We start from the raw sequence: 21,671 nt of genomic DNA, 5'->3' as shown, positions 1-21,671 counted from the left end.
AGGGGAGAGGCGGGGCGGGGAGGGGCGGGCCCTGCATGGCAGCCGGAGCGGGCAGGGAGCGGAGGGGCGGGGCGGCAGGAGGAGGAGGAGGAGGAGGAGGAGGAGGAGGAGGAGGGTGAGGGTGAGGGAACGGGGATCCGAGGCTCCAGGAGGGAGGAAGGAGCACGGCGGAGCCCGCTGCCGCGACTCGGCCGGGGCGGCCGGTGACATCACACGCTGGAGCCGCTGCGGAGGGAGGCGGAAAATGGCTGCTGCGAGGTACTGGGGGGTGAAGGGGCAGGGGGAGCGGCTTCCCTGGGAGGGCCGGGGACCCTGGTGGGGAGAGGGGCTGCCCCCGCCGCCGAGGAGGGCGGAGGTCGGTGAAGCGCGGGGTAGCGGTGGCGATCGGCTGGGGCGGTGGGGAAGTGAGGTCTGGGGCGGCTTCCCCGGCAGGCCGACCCCGGTTCGGGGGCTCTGCCAGCAGCTGGTTTCGTGGCGAAGCTGTCACAGGGGGAAGGGATTGGGAAGTGTTATTGAGATACGTGCTGACAAGGTGATAAGGGTCCTCGTGTCGTGCTGAGCCGTGCTTCCGATGCTGGGATTGAGGCAGCAGCTGCCTCCGGGGGAGTCGGCACCGGCTTTCATCTGAGTTACGCGGTAATGATACACCGGGCCCGGTGTCGTTTGCACTCTCGCCAAGACGCTTCCTACACGAAAGCCACGGAGAAGTTGGCTGGTGCAGGGCTGGCTGCAGCGAAAGCGGGTGCCGGGCAATGCACCCCCTGACTGCAGGAAGCTGCAGCGCCCTGCAGCAAATGCCATCTCCCCTGCCTCTCCTTCACCGCCTGCCCGCAGCTGCTGCGCCGCACATCCCACAGAAATCCTGGCGTGTGCAGGTTGCTTAAGGACAAGAGTTCACCTCTGTCACTGCTCCTGCATCGGTAGCTGTTACTCTGGTGATGCTCCCTACTTCCAAAGGCTGTTTCAGAGGTCTTTGGAAATGCGGTTCCAAACTCCCTAGAACTACTAATCACACGCACACAGAATCAGTTGCTGAAAATATGTCTAGGTACTGTTTTGTAATACTATGTTTGCTGGGGGAAAGTTAAGTTAATTCGAGGCAAAATTCATGCAGTTTTCACGCGTCTTTGATGTGAGTGCATAATTCTGAGGAACGTTTCTGAAACTTTATATAAATAATGAAAATCCCTGTGAAAATACTGGAATGACATTGAAATGTTGCTGCTTTATATGACTGCCGTAAGACTACAGAGAAAAACTTGCAAATATAAATTAAACTACAAACTATGCAAGCTGGAAGGGCAAAGAAGGAAACATATCAGTGGTAGCTTAGGTGAGCACAGGAAAAATTATGATACTAAAGTTCATTCATCGCTGAACTAATAACATCGTAATGCTTTATTGTTACTGCTAGGGAAATCCATTTTCATTAAAAGATTCTCTTGGTACTGAATTGGGGGAGCTAAGTAAAGGAAGAAAAAGATATGTTGGCTTTTACGGCTGTAATTTTTTTTTTATTCTGGGAATTTTGTATCAGTCCTTAACATACACCATAGTTAGGCGCTGGTCGTGTTACTTTGTAAAGGGCAAAGTTGCTACATTGCGGGCTTTAATGTAAAGCTTTCCCTCCCTGCCTGGGAACTGACAAACACTTCAGGTTGTGTGGCATCACGTGGTGCAATATTGAAATCTTTCCTACTACCGCAGTACACTGCAGTAAAATGGTTTTAATGCAGAATACCTGGAAATTTTTCAAACGGTTCATGTTACCTCACTGTAAGATGAAGCAAATCGGTGTGATCCCTCCTGGCACCACGCTGCCCTGCTGCAGTGCCTCAGGGCAGTACATGGCCGGAGCGGGAAACTTTTCGACACCTCGTGCTCTGCACTGATATATTGCTTCAGGAGGGGAGGGTGGAGGAAATGTAGCACAGCGGTGACTCCGCGGTGAATTGCAGGGAGCTGAGCGGGAGCAGTGATTTTTGCATTGTCTCGGGTAGCTCTGCATAGAAAACATTGGGCAGGCAATTCTCTGTCTCTTAGCTTGTTAGTTTAGGGTTTACAGCCTTTTCCTTCTAAGACTTAGATTTCACCGGTGTCTTGAGGATAATGTTTTTGCCAAAAGAATGTAATAAATCTCATGACAATGGCTTAATTTTTTTTTTCAAATGCAAAAGAATACGGTTTACTACAAGAAATGCTGAGATGCATGATTTTTCAGAGAGCTACTGCTCCGGCCTGTATCAGGAACAGCGTGGCCAGCAGGTCCAGGGAAGTGATTCTGCCCCTGTACTCAGCGCTGGAGAGGCCACACCTTGAGTGCTGTGTCCAGTTCTGGGCCCCTCGGTTTAGGAAGAATATTGAGGTCCTGGAGCGGGTCCAAAGGAGGGCAACCAGGCTGGTGAAGGGACTCGAGCACAGATCCTATGAGGAGAGGCTGAGGGAGCTGGAGCTGTTCAGCCTGGAGAAGAGGAGGCTCAGGGGGGACCTCATTGCTCTCTACAACTCCCTGAAAGGAGGTTGTAGCCAGGTGGGGGTTGGTCTCTTTTCCCAGGCAACTCTCAGCAAGAGAAGAGGGCATGATCTTAAGTTGTGCCAGGGGAAGTTTAGGTTGGACATTAGAAAGAATTTCTTTACCAAGAGGGTGATCCGGCATTGGAATGGGCTGCCCAGGGAAATAGGGGATTCTCCATCCCTGGAGATATTTAAAAAGAGACTGGATGTGGCACTCAGTGCCATGGTCTGGTAACTGCAGCAGTAGCAGATCAAGGGTTGGACTCGATGATCTCTGAGGTCCCTTCCAACCCAGCCAATTCTATGATTCTATGATTCTGGGCTTCTGAGTCAACTGTCTCACATGTATTCCAAACTGCTGCTATGGCTTTCTTTATATTCATTACTAATCTTGCATTTGATAAGTATTGCAGAGGTTGGTAGTACATTTTAAATATTACTTCCACTGTGAATAAAGTTTAAGTTGCTGAATTTGTTTCACATAACAGTAAGCAAACTATTTGTGAGTAGGTGTCCTGCAAAAAAACCAAAAAAACACCCAACAAACAAACAAAACCAAAAACCAACCAACCGAAAAAAAGATACAAGTTAAAATAAGTTTTGTATATATAGTATTTTTAATCTAAGCTTCTTTACAGATTCTTTTTCAGGGAAATCTTCATAAATTATAAGGATGATAAAGAGAGAAGAGAAAAGGAATGAAGAGAGAAGGTTAAAAAAAACTCTCAGCTGAAAATTGACCTCAGAAGGAGAATCCTGGAGGTGAAGCTATTTCAGAGAAGAGGAAGTAAAAGAAGGTAACAAAGTCTTGAGACTGACTGTGGCAACAGTGTGGAATGGCAGGATAGGTCAGAAAAGAAATCTAAGTTGTTGAGAGGCAGAAGCAAGTCCAAAAAGGTTTTATAAGCTGAGAAGGCAGCCTTCGATCCTGAAATAAATAAGGGCTACTGCTGCCATTTCAGAGTGTAGATAATACTGTCACACTTTTGTGGAGATGAGAGAATTTAGGAAGTAACATCCTGCAGATGCTTATTTTGTTGGGGATTACAGTAACAAAGTCACACACATAGCTGAAGTTTTTGGCAGAAGGCTCGGGAACAGCCTTTTACTTGAGCAATGCTGAGGGAGGAGGTGGTGATAAGTACTTGGGCAGAGGAATGAAAAAGGCAAGTTCTGATTCAGAAACTGCAGAAAAGAGGCTACCAGCAAATGTTTGCAGTGGAAATGGACAGGAGTTCTCTCCTGTTTCTCGGGTTGCAGTTACTCTTGAATGCAGTTGTTTACCTATTTTATTAAGTTAATTGAGGGAGGAGAACAGCATGGAAATTATGTCAAAGTTCTGTAGCTTAATGGAAGAGTTGAGCAAGGTATGTGTTGTAGCATCAAGAGCCTTCCTGAAGGGAGACAAGGCAGCATTGATATAAAATATAATTTAGCCAGTCTCTCATGATAACTTATTCTGACTTATCCATCCTGCCCAGCTGAGCTGAAAACTGAGATACTTTTCCCCCTTTATCTTGTCCTGTATGCAGAACTGCAGTACAGTATATGGACTAAAGCATATTCCTTTATAATTTACATGAGGTTCAGAAACTCTTTTTAAACAAAATCTAAAATCCTGTTTGAGTACCATAGGTTAGGCTGAAAGAAAAAAATACAAAAAGAAGAGAAGTGGAGAAGGCAGATCTGCTGACCTCTCCCAATGCGAGCTGTTGGATTCAAGGACACCACAACTCTGCAAAGGCACTTCTCTGCTTCTATGGATTCAGGCTTTGTGAGTGGGCCTCGTTTTGCAATTGTAAGACTCCCTGTATCAGTGAGCCAACAGCAAAAAGTCACATGCTAGATCTGATGATGTGGACATAAGAACAGGAGATGATACATTATATGATTTCTCAAGTGTTGCTGACTTAAGTGAAATGGTAAGATCATGTCCTTTCACTGGTATGTTGGTATGCTTTAAGGACTCTGTTTCTACTAATTAATTACAATTCAGTAAAATATTCTGCTTAAATGACTGCTTAACTGGTTGGAAGGGCTCTCTAATCATCTAATACTTCTTAACAAAATATTTGGGTTTTTTTCTGATCAAAGAGGACCCAAAGTAAACATAGTAAAACCCAAAGAAGAAAGCAAAGTAAATATAGAAAATACCATAGTATGAGTATTATCAAATTCATCCAATTAAATAATTTACTTTCCCCCTCAATATTCTACTTCGTGGGTTACATGCTGTCCTAAGTGTGCTTTTAGCAGTTTCAATGTGATGTACGTGAGGATGCTTGTGCAGATTTCTGGTAGATGATTAGACCTTATGAACTACGTTCTTCAGCTGAAAGAATAACAATTTCCAGCTTGATACAGATATCACATTTCAAAAAACCCCTACAAACCTGTTACATAAAATTATGTATTCTAAATTCAGCAAGGTTATTGCAAACCTTTGTTCTGCAAAACTTGTTCAGTTCTTCGCTCCATATAGCACTCTGCATGTTTAGAAAGCACTCCAGCATTAGTTAATTCTCACAATATGCTTGAAATTAGGAAAAAAAAGGTATATTATTTCAGATTCTTTGAAAAGAGAAGCTGAACTGTAATGCTTGTTTGAATTATCCAAGACCAAACTGTGACTCCAGTGTTCCTGACTAGACCCCTTCATGATTGGAAAACTTTACCACCTGCAGGTGTCTGAAGTGACCACATAAAACCAAGTTCTGCCTGCTTTATATTATGTAGGGGTGATTGTCCTTATTTTGCAGGTTCATCAACTCTCACAGCTTGCATGATTTGATTCCCTCTGTTTATTAGCCTGAATGTAAATCAAATGGAGCATGAGCCATGCACTTGTGCACTCCCAGCTTAGTGCTGCTGGAAAAATGCTGGCAGGAGTTCTGTGGGCATAAATTGACTTTGCAGAAAGAGAGGCTGATCTTGAACCTAGATTGAAACATGCTGCTAAAGCTCCTACAGCTTGCTTTTTTTTTTTTCATCATTATTATTACAGCAGTGATATGCCCCTTTGTCCTTGGTTGAAATTTGCTCTGTATTAATTTTTGGCAGTGTTTAATGTAGCAGTTGTCAATTTGAATGTGTCCTTGCATCCCAGAGAGAATTGCACTTCATTACTCTTTTATGTATATAATGGGAAGTTGCTTAAGGATTGTTTCAGACCAATATACAATACTGTTCTTTTAGATCTTTTATTTATTTACAAATTTACATTGAGCTACACACACTAAAAAGACATTTAATTTTACAAGAGGGAGAAAACCAGCTCTAACAAGGGTTGAGGTTGTTATCCTTGCGGGTAAGATGCCGTTCTGTCTGTTTTCCTAAGTGCAGAGCTACTTCTAGCTGCACTAATATTCCCTGGAGTAGGAAGACAATGTTTATGTCTCTTGTTCTTGCTCATGAACTTTATATAATGCAGATTTTTTTTTGGTAACTGGGCATCATCAAGTGCACTTCACAAAACCAGAGGGATTGAGGAAGAGACATGCAGTGGAAAAGCAAGCACTTTGAGTACTAACCAGGCATGGCTTCTAATCTGTCATCATTCACCTATGACAGCCAATAAGAGACATGAGAAGAAAGAGTTAAGATGGCACTAGGTTATTAAATACTGGCCATACCTCAAAGCTGGAATTTCCTAGCTGGTGTTTCTCTTGTGTGTTCTTTAGAGGAGAAGGAAGAAAATCACTGATAGTAGTGCTTTGGGGCAGCACAGCTTGGCAAAAGATAGAGAATACTGTATACCACCTTATAGAAAGAGTAAGATGCCTCCTTCTATAAATCTCACACCAGGTGATCAGTGAGTTTGTTATAAGAAGTCCAATATGAAAGTACCTTAGTTGTGTATGGAAAGTATGTCTGATATTTTTTCAGCCTTTTAAGAAGAGGGTATGTGATTGCTTGGGATGTTACAGAACAAGTGCACTGTTCTTGTACCTCAGCACAGATTTGCATCCCTAATGATGTTGCCTTCCTATAAACGACTTTAGATAAAATAAGTGACTACATCACTGTTTTTTAACCTTTATAATTTAGGAGCTGTTAAGATGCGTGGTGTTGAATTATTCAACCCAGATCAGAATGAGTATGGCCAAGTGCTGGACTCCACTCCATGCTGAATTGTTTCACCTCCCAGGCTACTTAGTGCTCTAAGAGTAAGGATATATTAAACTGCATGGAAAGAGCTTGCATGTGACTCTGCATATTTCTGTAGCTTAGATATCTCATTCAGTTCAATACATACACTAATTTTTACTGGTCTGTATTTTAATACATTTTGTTAAGCATGGCATTTGCAAATAAGCAAATCCAAGTGAGTATTAGTTTTCCATCTGTCAGCTGTGAAATAGCTATTTTATAGAGATATTAATCTGTGATGCAGAATTAAGATAACTTCCTGCATCTTGTTATTTGGCATCTTGTCGTCTTTATGGGGATCTTTCATTGACTGTGGGGTTAAAATTCAGATTAAAAATGTATGTAGTTTATAGATATATGAGGTACATAAGCACCTATTTAAACTCAGTCCAATCATTGGGGCCCAGAGAACAATTCAATTCCCTAAATTTGTATGTTTAAATCTAGACACTTTTTGAGGTGCCTGGTGTTAGTAGCCACTTTCATGAGCCCTTAAGAGGGTGTAGAGCCTCTATGAGACACATGCCCATCAGAAGACAAAGTTTATGGTATTTAAGGTTCTATGTTCATTTTTATGCAACTGAATTGAGCCCTAGAGCATTTGAAATCAGGTAAATCACTCAATTGTGTTCTGCAGGGTCTTGACTTTAACAGCTGTTGGAGTCCTCAAAGCTGAGGAAAATTATACTGGCTTCGTGCATTCATTTGGCTGCTCTAATTGACTTCAGTGTGTGGAACAAAGTATGGGCCAAATTCTGTGTATAATCCTGTGGATTTTAAATACTACCAAGGCTTTAAAGACAACAAGACAATCTGTTTAAGGCCAGAAGAATTTGCTTTATTATGACTATCATGACTTAGGAAAGTGTCTTGGAATATTTCATAGCTAAGTCACACCAGGATAGCAATCTACAATTAAGAATTGAGCTGTTAGATATCAGTAAAGAAAATCATGTTTTATCCTTCCTGTGCAAGATAAACGGGATCGTTTCTGTGCATTTATAGTCTTGAAAGTTGTAGTAATGTTCAGTTAGATGCTCCCCCAGATTCTCAGCTGAATTTGGAACACAGTGATACTGATGCTTCTGGAAAATCTGTACTCTGTATTTCTCAGCTGAGAGCAGCAGATTTGTGCATTTAAGTCATATTTCCCCATAAAATGACTAAGATATCACTGTAAATCTTTTCAGTGGTAACAACACATCTGCATTTTTCTAACTGCCTAATTCCACTGCAGGCCATTGGTCATTTTTACAGTGGTTTCAGGGGAATAAGATTAGAACCCACAACAGGGTATGTAAAGTATTTAAATATGGTCATGTTTTCCATCAGAAATTTGCTACAGAGAAATGGGAATGTTGAGACTTCATTGTAGCACAGGTGTTTTACACCAACATTGTATTTAATGTCTTGACAAGTTCAACATAAAAGAACATAGTCAAAGTAACACAAATGAAATCTGTGACTGTCACTCATTATGCTGGATTGGAAATAAATAGTTTGCGTGAGATAGGTTAATTTCTAGTTCAGTAAAAGTGGGGGTTTTTTTGTAAGGAAAACTTGAATTATTGAAGGCTGAACCTAGAAGCTATACAATACAAAATGTTAGTACTTTATCATGGATCTGTATTGCATGGTTTTGGTACAGTTTCTAGCTTTGCTGAAATCAGTGGCAAAGCCTTATTTTAAGCCACAGTAGAATCAGATCGATTGAGTGGTCTGCAATCTCAATTTGTAATACTCTATACTGCATTTACTTAAAGGAAAGGGAAATAATGATCTCAGCATTCCATCTGCCAGCTTTCTGGCTGAATGGAACAGACTATGTCAGTTAAGGGGTGATATATGTCTTAAATTACTTTTGTGGTTTGCTGTTTGTTTTTTGTTGTTGTTGTTCTGTCTTTTTGGGTTGCATAGTAACAACATTCTGTATACAAATTTGGAGTATCTGTGCAGAATGTGAGGTGTTAACATGTTTGTAAAAATTAAGAGTCCAATTAATGTTTCCTCTTTAAAATTAAATGGCTTCTTTCTTATTTTACACCTTCTACAAATTACCTGCTTTTTGAAAAAGTAAAGACAAATTTGTGTCTTAGAACAGTGATAAATCATAAAATTGCCTTTTAGACTTCTCAAATAGGTGGTTAATGTTTCAAAATGGAGCATATAGCAGAATTAAGTAACTTGCAAAACATAAGTGGCTTTCAAAGGTCATATAATTCTTCCTCTGTGGTTAGTAGCTGCACACAGGGTAATGTCTGTGAATGATTCTGTATCTTCCAATTAAACCACTGAACAAAGTGCTCATTGTCAGAAATCTTACTTGATGATTTGCAGAACTGCATAAGAAAGATTTTAAATGGAGAACCAGATACGTTTCAACAGACTTCATATTCCATCTTCTTGGCTCCCTATAGCTGAAGGTCTATTGGAATGTATCCTACAGCTTCAAAAATAGAAAATGCTAATATAGGATGTGTTGGACCCAGCCAGCTTCTCTAAGGAGACATACCTATCCCTGTATAGTCACTGAACAGTCAGCAGAGAGAAATAGTTTCTCCTAGACAGTAAGTCATCTGCTGTCCTTTCAATGTGTCTTAGGGTGAGATGAATCACCTCTTTCTGTGGTGACTGAGCCAAACATGGCTAGACAACCTCTCACTTTTGAGGCTGTAGAAGTTTGAGAAGATTAATCCCACTTTCCAAGATGTATTTTTTCCTGATGATACAAAATATTTTGCCTTTGATCTGTTTTGGCAAATATAACATTTTAGACAGAAGCATGTGCAAGCAGTCCTGACACAGACAATGTTCACATTGACTTCACTGGGAGAACAGGGTGAGAAAACACCGCAGGACTTTTCTTCCAGTAAATGAAGTACTTAACTGTTCCTTTTCCTCATTAGGGACATTTTGTTCTACCTTTCCACTCCCTTTAATCACTGGCTAGAGATGATGCTGGCAGACAGTTAAGAATTATCCTCAGGGCCCATGGATTGTCACAATAAATTCTGTGAAAGGACATACTTTGATTAATGTCTCCTGCAGGAGCTGAAGCCATAGGTCCGTAAGAGAAAAATACTAACAATCAACTATTGCAGTCTGTTCCTTTCTTTTGGCAATGCAATAGTTTTGTCATTTTATTATAGCAAGCAGTTGAGTTGATGCCCAGCAAAGATGTTACCTGGCCAGGCTCCGTTGCTGTCTCACAACTGCAGGACTGAGCACAACTCTCAGAAAGCTGCTGGGAGGCTTTTAGACTCCTGCAAGGAGATAAAGAAATGGATCAGTCCCATCACAACTCCATGATTTTCTGTGGAATCCATTGCATATTTTGCTCAGCATCCTCTGTAGCTTATATTTTAACTTGGCAGCTGTTAAGACTCTTGGTGAAATCAGTTTAACTGTTTACTAGTACATCCTCCCACCACAGGAAAGAATTTTGACAGCTGAAAAGAACTTCATGGGTAATGTAGACAAATTGCTCAAAGTCCTGACATGACCATGGTAGAAATTGTCTCTAGGTTTGAGTGATGGATTTCCCTGGATCCAGGTGCTTGCCTGGTGTAAATCTAGCCATGTGTTCACAGAGTCTACCAGTGGCACCAGGCTGCTGTTTTGGGTTCCAAGCATTCAGAAGTCCACATCCATTGATTTCATTAAGCTGTTTAACACATACACAATAGCAATACCTTCCCAAAGCTGTAGGATTTGCTGCCAAAGTGATCAATCAGCACAGCATATATGTGAATAGCCTCAAAGGTCTGGGGAATCATCACTTAACCTCCATGCTGTGAACAGCCTGTGTATTCAGCAGGTCCCTGGAAATGCCAGGCTGGCTTGGGCTTGCCAGCCTTGTATAAGTGTGGACTGACAGCATGTTCCATGGCTCTGATAATATTTCTCAATACAGTAGGAGACAACATACAAACTGTTAGGGGACTACAGGGAAACATTAAAAAAAATAATAAGTCAGTCAGCTGTTAATCTTAGCACCCTGGTAGTTCTGACTTTGCTGCAATTCTGCTGACTTTATGTGGACTTTTAAGAGGGTAATGAAGGGTTGCAGCTGCCAAGGGTCCAAGGAAAGGAAAGCTAAAAGTACTTGGTTTGAGACTCAAAGAACTCAGTGGTGGGGTTTGTTGTTCCTGGGTTGATCAGGGGTAGAAGTTTACACCTTCATGTCAGATGAGAAATGTTAACTGTGGTGTGTGCTCAAAAGCAGTTTGAAAAAGAAGGAAAGCCACAGATGGTCAATGTGGCTGCATGCATAGGATGTTTTAAATTGTTGAATGGTCCCTTTCTGTGGTGCGAAGATCCACTCAGCCTGGATCAGTGGCAGAATGAGGCCTCGGCAGAATGAGGATTCCTGCTAAGCATAGACAATCAGGCACTTTCCTCTCCAGAATTTACATGGAATGAATGTTTCCTAGTCTTTCCAACTCTATTTACAGAAAATTAATGTGAATTCTTGCAAACACAGTCTCCTTTCTTCAGCAGGGCAGTACTTAACAAACCTACTGCTCTCACATTCAATACATCCTGCATAAAAGCATTATTTAATATGCTTTCTGATGATGATGTCTTATGCTGCTTGCCTAATTGTATCAGTAAACATGTTGACAAGAGCACAGCTGCCTTTTGCAAATTAACAAGTTCACCCCTGTGAAAAACCAGGTCTTTTTGAGATGTAGCACAGACAGGGTGAATAGTAGTGAGCTGGTCTTCTGCAAACAAATTGGCATTGCTTGCTTAGAGCACTGCAGCCAAGATTTTCTCACTTTGACATAATAGCTCCATGTAGCTTTCTTTTCTTAGCTCTGAGTTACCTTTTTGACAGCCTCTGCACAAGGCACTAGATTTGCTTCTGACTGATTGAGGCCAAATAAATCACAAATCAGAGTCACATCTGGGAATTCATGAGCTTGCAGCTCTGTAAAATTACTTCACCTCTATGAATTGACAGGCCAAACTATGTTTGCTTGAAAGAAGACCAAGGCTTGAGAAAATCAGATTTTCTATTTATTGATTTTATCTTACTTGATAATTTTAAAGTAGAAAATACCTTACCTAATGGAAGCACCTAAATGAACTAGTTACATTTCTAGTAGAGTTTAATAGAACCAAAGAATGGGTTGGGTTGGAGGGGACCTTAAGGATCACTTAGTTCCAACCCCCTGCATGGGCAGGAACACCTCCCACTAGACCAGGTTGCTCAAATCTCCCTCCAGTCTGGTCTTGAACACTTCCAGGGAGGGGGCAGCCACAACTTTCCCAAGCAACCCATTTCAGTGCCTCACCACCTTCACACTAAAGAGTTTCTTCCTAGTAACTAAGCTAAATCTACACTCTTTCATCTCTAAAACCGTTACTCCTTGTCCTGTCTCTACATGCCCTTGTAAAAAGTCCCTTCCCATCTTTCTTGTAGGCACCCTTTAGATACTAGAAGTCTCAGCTTAATTAGAAAAATGTAGCACAAAGTATGACTTGTTCCCCTCTTCCAGTGTGGAATGTCAGCGTTTTAAAAAGCCCAGAAATGGTCATTTGCTTTAAAAATATTTTTATGCAAGCAAAGGATTTAGCTGTACATTTGAGTCTGGATTCTCCTTGTTGCTGTTATTCTGCATGAGGCAGCCCAGCTCTTTCAGTCCTCAGCATGCCATTTCTTTTATATGTCAAGTTTTCCACTGCCAGAATGTGTCATACCTCATCCAGTCAGTTGTCTTGGGCTGTTCTGTGTTGGGCTTTTGTGGCTGCAATTGTATGTCTTGCTGCCCCTGAGCTGATTAATACAGCCCTGGCATTCACACATCCCTAGTATTTGCTAGCATGCAGAGTTAGTACCTTCTCTTCTTCTATGGAAAATTATCAGAATTTTACTTGTTTAGTCAGAGGCTCAACTGTTGGGGCAACTGCAGTAGTAATAGAGATCCTTGACAGGAGATGGGATAGATCAAACATGGTAGCAATGTAGAAGCAAGGGCTCTTGTGAATCAAAGATGTTCTCTGTGCATAGTTTGGAGGCAGCTGTCTGATGTACATGTATTGAAAAGACCATCTCCCATCTTTCGGGGAAGATATAGCACACTGCTTGGCTAGTTATCACCTCCTAATCTAGGATATTTTTATATTAAGTAATTACCAAAATCCAGGAATAGGAGAATTGCTTGGGGATTTTTTAAGTATTATTCTAATATTCCTGTGGCATGACATGGTAACAGCTATTTTTCCTATGACTCTTTTCAGGCAGTGTCTGTGTGACAGGAAAATCACTTAAAAATGAAAAAATTCACACTGTTTGATTTTGTTAATGATAATTCACTGCAAATTGGAGAAACTTCATGGATACAGGATCTTCCCAGTGATGACAATGAATTTGAAAGGCTTCTGAAACCAAATGAGCATGTGCTAGTGAACTGGCCTGTGGGAGAAAGAAAGACAGAAAAGCACCTGGTGAAAGTTGTGTGTATGAGTGGTGAGTGCAGTTTCAGAGCTTTTGGCTAATATGAACTTTTTAAATCTAGTTCTAAGGTATTGCTACCTGATTTTCTGTGCTCTGGCCTTTTTTTCCATCACTTCAGATGACCCCCAAGAGCTGGTGGAAATGATGCAGAAGATATTACAAGCAGATGAAATTACAAAAATACAAGTCCTTGGAAAGGGCAAGAGGAAAAGGATAGAAATGATATTCTCAGAAAGTGAAGACAGTGACCTGGATAAAGAACAGGTAACTTTTTGTCTTTAGGTGCCTGATATTGATAGGCACAGAATGGAATGAAATAGACCATAGCAATTGACTCTTCACAATATAATATACAACACATATATAGTAAAGGTAGGAATACCAACAATCCTAACATGGTAGTACAGCACAAAAAAACAGATTTTGTCCTTTACCCTTTAAAAAGAAGGGTGTTATTCAAGATTTTGATGCTCTATAGCTCCATTGCATTTTCTCTCATAAGACAGAAACTTTATCACTGCATAGGGAAGGGAACAGCTTTTCTGAGCTTTGAATTGTGCTGAGATCTGCAGTGACAAAATGTGGGGAAGAAAGCATAAGTCTTAACAAAAAATTACAAATACATTTAAAAAAATACTAATCAGGAATATAAAGTGCAGAGTGAATAAAATTTTGCAGAATACCATGAGATACTGTACTGAAAGGCTTTATAGGACTGCAGAGGCACTAATAAGCTCTTTTTTACAGGGGAAGATAATGAGGCATGTAAAAAGAAAGAAATCATTACAGGCATCTGCTCCTGCCAACATCCTAAGTCAACTTGAAACATCTTTAATTAACCAACAGGTAAACATCTCATCTTGATCAGAGGGGCATGTGACTTTTGTTTTAGTGAAGTCAATGGTTCCAAGAGAGTATATCTCAAAAAATTGATGAATGGAGAACAGAGAGAAGTACCTAATGGTTATGTACCTTGACTTTATTTTTGAATTTTAATAGGAATGGTAATACCTGTGTTCAGTAACAGCTACTATGAAAATGCACCAAGTCTGTTAATATGTTCTGTGTACATGGAGAATATTATGATTTAGCCAGATATTTTCATGTGAGTTCTAATGCTTTAATTGTATGTTGTTGCTCTGGGTTTTGTTTGGTTTGGTTTCGTTTTACAGAGAGAAACATATTCGGGAAGTAACTTTCTGTACAGTGAAAGTAGCAGTGATGATGAAGAGCCTTTATTTCAACTATCCAAGGTAGAACTGTGTGCCAAAATAAAAAGTCTCAAGAGGAAACTGACAGACACCATGAGAGAAAACTGCCGCCTCAGGCAGTCCCTGGTGATGCTTCAAGGTAAAGCCAGAAGTATTTTGATGAAAAGGTCATGAAAACCTTGATTTATAAGAGGCTGTTTGGATGGGAATTATGGATGCTAAAGCATCTGACACAATCAAGGCCTACCATGAGCATCAAAGTCTCTGATACATAGTAACATTTAATTCCAGCAGCACATAGAAAGAACTGTGTTACGTGGAGGTTATGCACTCAGAGTTAGAAGTGGAAAAATCTGTCTAAATCCTGTTTGTTGTTTCCAAGAAAACCTTTGTATGCTGTGTATGACCATCATCTTAAGCTCAAATGCTCCAGTGATCTGTTTAACTAGTCTTATTTAGTAAGTTATTCTAGATCTACTGAATCTTCTATATTCTGGAATGACTTAATTTCTAATTACTTTAGTAATGCCTCATTATTGATCATCAGAGTTAGTTCCAGATACAACAAATTCAGTGTTTTCCCAGAGATGAACGATTTCATTCTTTTCTAAATTATACCACTATCACTCTGAATCATCTCTGAAGCCCTTCTTCTCCCTATTCCTTACTCTGGGGCAGCCAAGACTGAATCCAGGATTTCCAAATGCAAGTGAAGTTTAAAGAGCATTTGCTGCTTCTTGCCCAGCTATGTCAGTAGCATCCCTAGACAACCTACTATCCCTCTTTTTACCGTCATATGATTTTGCATGTGCTTATCAGTTTGTTTACCTACTGTTCCATATGTTATTCATCTTTACTTGAATAATTCATCTCCACTTTTCTGAATATTATTTTTTAAAATTTTGTTAGTCTGACAACTTTTCTTGCACATGTGGGTCCATTTGTCTCACATCTTAACCATTTTTATGTCTTCAATAGTTCATTGATTCTGTATCTTGATGATTCTTCCAGCCCTTGCATCATTTTAACTCTGCTGAATTGATTCGTCTTAATGGATTCAATAGAAGTTTATATTTGAAAATAAATATATTACTTGGATAAAGAGCCATTGAAAATATATTCTTTATAGAAGAAAAGAGAGGAAAAAAGTATGCAATCCAGCTAACTTTTTTGAAGCAAAAAATAAAATTGGACATAACATCACTCATCCCATTCTCAGTAATTTTGCAAATTTGTAGAGATTTTGAATTAGCAAAAAGCAAAAAGAGAAATAGTCAGATTAATGCTATGGTGAGTATAAACTAATGGTTCCTGTCAGTCTTGCAGAGAACTGATCCATCCTATTCTAAAAACAGGCCAGATTTTCATGGTTGGGGACAGCAGAATAGCATGAAAAGCTCTAAGAGAATAGTAAAAAACTACATAAGGCATTTTTGCTGACAACTTTAACACTTTTTCAGTACAACAAGCATCTAATTACAAAAATATGCATCTTCATGTAATTAGAGTCTGAAATCTCAAATTACTTTTACCTACCACTTTCCATTTGCTTTCAGTGTTGCCCCAGGCAGTGACTCATTTTGAGGAACTGGTAGGGATGGCTGAAGCACTGCTCAAAGGGGGAGTGACATCATCTACGTCCAGTCTGCATTCACATGCTGTTTGGAAAGCATCTAACAACCCATTACCAGATTCATATGCAGCTATGCATAGTAATTCAAGCTCACCAATAACTCTGAATGTGGAAGATGAGGAGCAACAGTCTGAAAAACAGGTCAGTTAAAAGGCAATTTTAGACATAAAGTTTAAGGCTTTATATAGTACAAGCTTTACTATTACAGAATAGCAAATATAAAAAGCAGAATGTTATGGTTAAATAACCATAACTAAATAAAGAAGGGGCTTTTAAATTAAATAACAAATAATAACCAGCAAAAATATACCAGCAGATAAAATAATTTTATCATTATTCAGTTGATGATATGACTTATGAGCTCCTTTTGTACAGAAGGCTCTTTCCATGAAGAACTCTAAACTTAAATGTGCTGAATTAAATGTGCTCTCCAACTCCCTTTGGTTTCTGTGGCTTTGCACACCTGTGGCTAAGGGCAGAATGTGGATGGATGGATGAATGAAGAAAAAAGGGAGATGAAGGAATAACTTCTAAACCAATGCTTTGAGTGCCAAAGGGAAATCATAGTGTTTCAGAGATAGTCTAAGAAAAATATCAGCAATCTGTTTAAACTGTGCAGTAAGTGGAGAATGGTCTGTTTCTGCTCTTGTACCAGGCACTGGCCAGCAGTGAAATAGAAATACATAGACAGATAGATAGATAGACAGATAGAGAGATATTTGATAAAGATGTTCCCCTATTCTGTGAAATCATAACAGTATAACTGAGAAATCTCAGGCACAGATAAAGACCTAACCAAAAGAATAATTCTAGCTTCTGAACTGACAATATGCATAAACATTCTTGTACCCTGGGTCATGCCAGTCAGTGGAAATCATTCATATGCAGTGTCATGTAGTCCTGAAAATCAAAGAAATCTACTAAGAATTACCATGGTGGTTTTTGACTGAATATCTGAAAACACAAAATTTGACCTAAGATCTCCAAAGTAATAAAAAGTCCTAATTTTATAAGCAACCTAGCCTTATTTAGTAGAAGTAGTTCAAAATTGCCTATCAGGAGGGTTCAGATAGTTAGGCTGTACAACTGGTGTGCATAGAAGTCACTCTCACAGCCCAGGACCAGATGTCACAGTTCTTAGGGCATGTCTGCTCACAGGCAGCAATATTAGCTTAGGCATGGTGCCATGTTCCTGAGGCTGTACGGAATCCATGCCAGAAATGGACCACAGCCAGCCTGCAGGGAGCACAAGCAGAAGGATTTAGATATGTCTGAACATGTCCTGCCTCCACTAGTGAGTAATAAGGATCACTTGGTGGAGTGTTTGCTAGGATGAATGAGGTCCTTAGTCTGCCCCACACTTGCTTCTGAAAGAAAAATCAACCTGCAAGTGTTGAGGGGTATGCAAGTGTAGTTTGTGCTTGTCTTAAGCATACAATTTGCAGAGATTACTTTTGAAATTGTGTTTTTTTAAAAAAGAAAATATTTCAGAGTTAATACTATATATTTATTAAAAAACTACAATATTTACGCCTGCGACCAATTTTGTCTTCCAGTTCAAGATTGAAAAGTGGCAAATTGCACTTTGTAACAAGAGCAAACCTCAGAAGTTTATAAATGATTTGATGCAAGCACTTTATACACATGAATACATGGCTACACACAGCCTGACAGGTGCAAAGTCCTCCTCTTCAAAGGATAAAGCGGCGAAACCAGCTATGAATCAGAATGAAGTTCAGGAAATCATAGGTGATGACTTGTTAACATTATTCATTGTGTCACTGATTTGACAGAGGGCTTTGTCTGAGGGAGGGGCTGTAATGCTTAACAGCTGGTCTGCTCAGGAGATGTGCTGTTTCTGATTTCCTTCTTCAGCTACATGCTTTTTAACCCTTCTGTTACAGATACTGGCAGTGAAATGCTAAGTAGTTGTATTTCTATTGTGTGAATTTTGGGGTTTTTGCTGGCTACTCGGTCCAGTGATACACATTTTTTTTAGCCTTTGGAAGGTTAATCTACAAGAGTCAAAATTGGAGCATGATTAACACATAAGGAAAAGCAAAGAGAGGACACGCTTGGATCAGATTTAAAATAATAATTGCTATATTCTGAAATTAGTGAATGTTACAAATTCTGACATTTAAAAGAGTGCTGGAGGCAAGCTGAGACAATAAGTATGGAAGACAGGAACAGTGCTCAGACGAACAAACAAAAGTTGTAGGCTTGAGGTTTAAGGAAAAAAAACATTTGGTGCTTATGAAGGAGAATCAGTTCAGATGGAAGTAGCAGCTTTAAAAAAAACACAGTATTTTGTGAGCATATGAAGGCCGATTTTTATTCCATTCACACACATGTAGCTAAAAACTAGAACAATATAGCCTAAATTCCTGTACTAGAATCCCCTGCCGACTGCCATTCCCTTGGACTTCCCTAGTTCTCTTGGTTCCCTTTCCAGCTGAATTCCAGTTCCTGTCCCTTGATCAAGCTTTGTTGAAGCTGGCAAGTAGTTTCAAAAGCAATCAGTGGCAGAAACCTCTTCCTTAAGAACCTAGGTAGAGAAAAAGGCCCAAAGTCAAGAGAGAGAAAAGGAAAGTGTGTATAATGATGAAAATATATTTAGAGGAGGTCAGAACAATGTATGAGAAAAATTAAGAAGATTTCATGGGATGAGAGGGTTGGACTCGATGGTCTTGAGGGTCTTTCTCAACTTAAATAATGTTACAATTCCAAGAAATACTAGTGACTTTTTGAAAGGTGAATTCTGAGGAACTGTCTAGGCAAAACTGATCAGGGAAGCAGAGATGATAATCAGGACATTGAATACAGCATGCTGTGGAGAACTCAGTGACAGAAGGGAGCCTATAGAGAAGTCAGACGTTTGTTAAGGGAAATAAAAACAGTCCTGTATTCAAACAGAAAAGTATCAACATTATACAAGAGAAGAAGAAAAAAAAAAAGGATGCCTTGGAGCTTGAGAACTTTAGAAAATGAGTTAGTAAATCAGAATTTTTAAAGAAGAGGAAAACTATAAAACTTCAAAATTAAATGACAGGGAAAAAAACAAGGAAAGGGAGGATGATGGAGAAGAGGGGAGCAGAAGATGCATTGCTGATGTTGAGTCTTGTTGGGTTTTTTGCATGTGAAAAAACATTAGGCAGACCAAACAGAAGGAAAATGTTTAGTGAAGGAGACCTTACCTATAACTGAAAATCATTGAACAAAAACTGTAAGATTTGGAGGCATGAGGACTGGTGAGGATAAGAATAGGACTCTGACCAAGAACAGCACAAAGGAAGAGAGGATGAGCAAATCACTTACTACAAGAAGCCCTTGTGGGCCTGGAGTTCCTTTGAGTTTGCCAAGGGTAGGCACAGCAGTATGAAAGGCAAAATAAAACAAGAGCTGGCATGTGCATAATCTGAAATGGTGAGTGAAGAGAGCAAAGTAACTAGAGCTGAGGCTGAAGTAGCTGGAAATGTTGAAGATGCAATAAGTGGGGTTTAGATCATATATCTGTGGTTTCTCTTATTTGGATGCCTCATACATATCTTCTCTTTATTTTACAGGAATCACAAAACAGTTGTTTCCAAACACAGATGATGCCTTAATTAGGCGAATGATGGGACAAAAACTGAACAATTGCACCAAGAAGCCAATTTTAAGCAAAGATCTTAACTCAGGTGCTTTCCAGAAGAATAGTTTTTGGTAAGTCTTTAAAAAAATATAGCCTGCAATGTGCAATTCCTTCTATTACCTTTTGGTAACAAAATCTAAAAGCAGTCTTAGACTTACCATAAAGATACAAGTTCATACATACAGAGTTACTTTGATCAATATGTCTATTTTTTGTTTGGTATTATTTACTTTATTGTTCTCTGCAGGCTCTCCAGAGATTAGCCAGTTTTATGTCACGTGTTGTGCCTCAATTAACCCACAAGTAAAGATAAGGAAAATCACAAGTCTTTTGTACCTACTGATAAAAGTACTGTAGAAGAGCTAAACTATCTAAAGAATTAGCTACTGCCAGAAGAGTCTAAATTCTTGGGGCAGAGGAATTATTAAATAATATCTTGCTTATTATGGGCATTCTTACCTTCCTTGCCTACCTTCCCTGCCTTTGTCTAGAATATGGTTATGTTTCAAAAGAAGGAATTTGGAGTTAAATCCACCAAGACAGACAAGTCACCATTTCAGATCTATTAGGCTAAGGTGAAATATGGAAAAGGAGAATGTGTCATTAAAAAAAAAAAAAAAAGTTAACTACCTAATAAACAAAATCCACTGGACATAAACTAAGAACAGTATTAATTGCACATTTAAACTTAATATCTCAAGCTGACTTATAAATTGTCTTAACAGTGGTTCAACAGCTGCTCCTCAGGGCATCATCTCTTCAGCTGTGCCTCCCAGCACACAAGACCAGCAGAATGATGATTCACCAGCTGCTAATGCACAAATTCAGCAAAGTGACAGCCATCTGACTCCTTCACCTCCCACCACACAAGGTCAGCAGGAGTGTTTCAAACACACTTCTTGTAAGGTGGAGTCTCATTGCACCAGAAGCTCACCAGCATCCTCTCCCAACCAGGATTGTGAACAGGATATCAAGAATACAGACAAGGAATAACAGAAGGTATTTCATACCAGCTCAAGCAGAAATTAAGGAGTAGTATAAAATGAAAAAGAAATTATATTTAATGGGCCTAACAACAGTGGACAGAGATACTGCAAGCAGAATAGAAGCCTAAGAGCCATTTTCTCAAAGAAATGAAAATCCCACAGCCTAGAAAACAATGAAGGCATATTAATATCTTTGGCTTTAAGATATTATTAAATATATGCATGTTATGCAGTAATTCAGTTGGGGGGTTGGACTAGATGACTTTTAGAGGTCCCTTCCAACCCAAATTATTCTCTGATTCTATGGTAATTCAAAAATATAACCTTGCTCTGAAGAATATAAGAAGAGTTCCCCTTAGTTAGAAAAAAGCCATTAGTTAAAGTAATACCAAAAGGATGTGTAAGAGAAACCTTAATCCCCTCGCTTTCAACTTGACAGCTGACGGAACAAAGTTTTTTAAGAGAAAGCTATTGCATGTTAATACAAAAAAAAGATACGGAGGTATGAAAAGATAATAGAAAAATTTCCTGGTGAAATGAAGGCTGTGGTCAGCACAGGATTAGAAAGCACAGGGTCACATGGACAGAGAAGAAGAAATAAAACATTGAAGGATGCCATTTACTTGAAAAGAAGAAAACATTTTTAGGGCAATGAAACTTCATCTCTCAAGATGTCTTCAGGAAAGAAGCAGCTCATTTTTAACCTCTGAATGTTGGAAAGCAGTGAAAGAAGCCGTGTTCCCTTCTAGCTCAGGGAAGAGCCCTCCAGCATTGCCTGTTTGGTTGTGGAGGCCATGGCTTCTCTCACAGGCCTCCTGCTGCTGGTACTCTGCTGGTTTAGCCGTTCTCGCTCTCCCTTGTTTCATGAATATCAGGTCCATAGGGCAAGGGTGCCTTATCCCTCCAGTCAGGAGATGAAGAACAATCTCTTGGCAGAGGTGCCAGCTTCTACTCCCTGTGGTTCAATTTGGGTGCATTACCTTTTGCTTAGAGAGAGGGTGGACAGGTAGAGCATTCCTCATGGGACTGGGACCAGAAAAATCCGGGTAACTGAGTGGTTCCTCTTGAGATCTGACACCGT

At 39.9% G+C, this 21,671-nt stretch overlaps 1 protein-coding gene across 1 annotated transcript; it reads left to right on the top strand.

Annotated features, from left to right (window-relative positions):
* Positions 1-99: 99 nt before the first annotated feature.
* Positions 100-21,083, top strand: BEND6 (BEN domain containing 6). The gene is made up of 10 exons (XM_030448710.1): positions 100-258; positions 3,153-3,311; positions 12,910-13,138; positions 13,245-13,390; positions 13,874-13,972; positions 14,299-14,476; positions 15,894-16,111; positions 17,527-17,719; positions 19,537-19,675; positions 20,330-21,083. Exons 3-10 carry the CDS (start codon positions 12,943-12,945, stop codon positions 20,595-20,597), a joined length of 1,437 nt encoding a protein of 478 aa, XP_030304570.1. The 5' UTR covers positions 100-258; positions 3,153-3,311; positions 12,910-12,942; the 3' UTR covers positions 20,598-21,083.
* Positions 21,084-21,671: the final 588 nt, after the last annotated feature.

Source organism: Calypte anna, chromosome 3, assembly GCF_003957555.1.
Source record: "Calypte anna isolate BGI_N300 chromosome 3, bCalAnn1_v1.p, whole genome shotgun sequence".
Classification (NCBI taxonomy): Eukaryota; Metazoa; Chordata; class Aves; order Apodiformes; family Trochilidae; genus Calypte; species Calypte anna.
Note: the sequence above shows the minus strand (reverse complement) of the source record. Positions and strands in the feature narration are given on the sequence as shown.

Excerpts from the sequence above, each read along its gene's own strand:
- BEND6 (XM_030448710.1), top strand. The coding sequence starts at position 12,943 with ATGAAAAAATTCACACTGTTTGATTTTGTTAATGATAATTCACTGCAA. Across the intron at positions 14,477-15,893 it reads GTCCCTGGTGATGCTTCAAG|TGTTGCCCCAGGCAGTGACT; the intron begins GTAAAGCCAGAA and ends ATTTGCTTTCAG. Across the intron at positions 16,112-17,526 it reads AGCAACAGTCTGAAAAACAG|TTCAAGATTGAAAAGTGGCA; the intron begins GTCAGTTAAAAG and ends TTTGTCTTCCAG.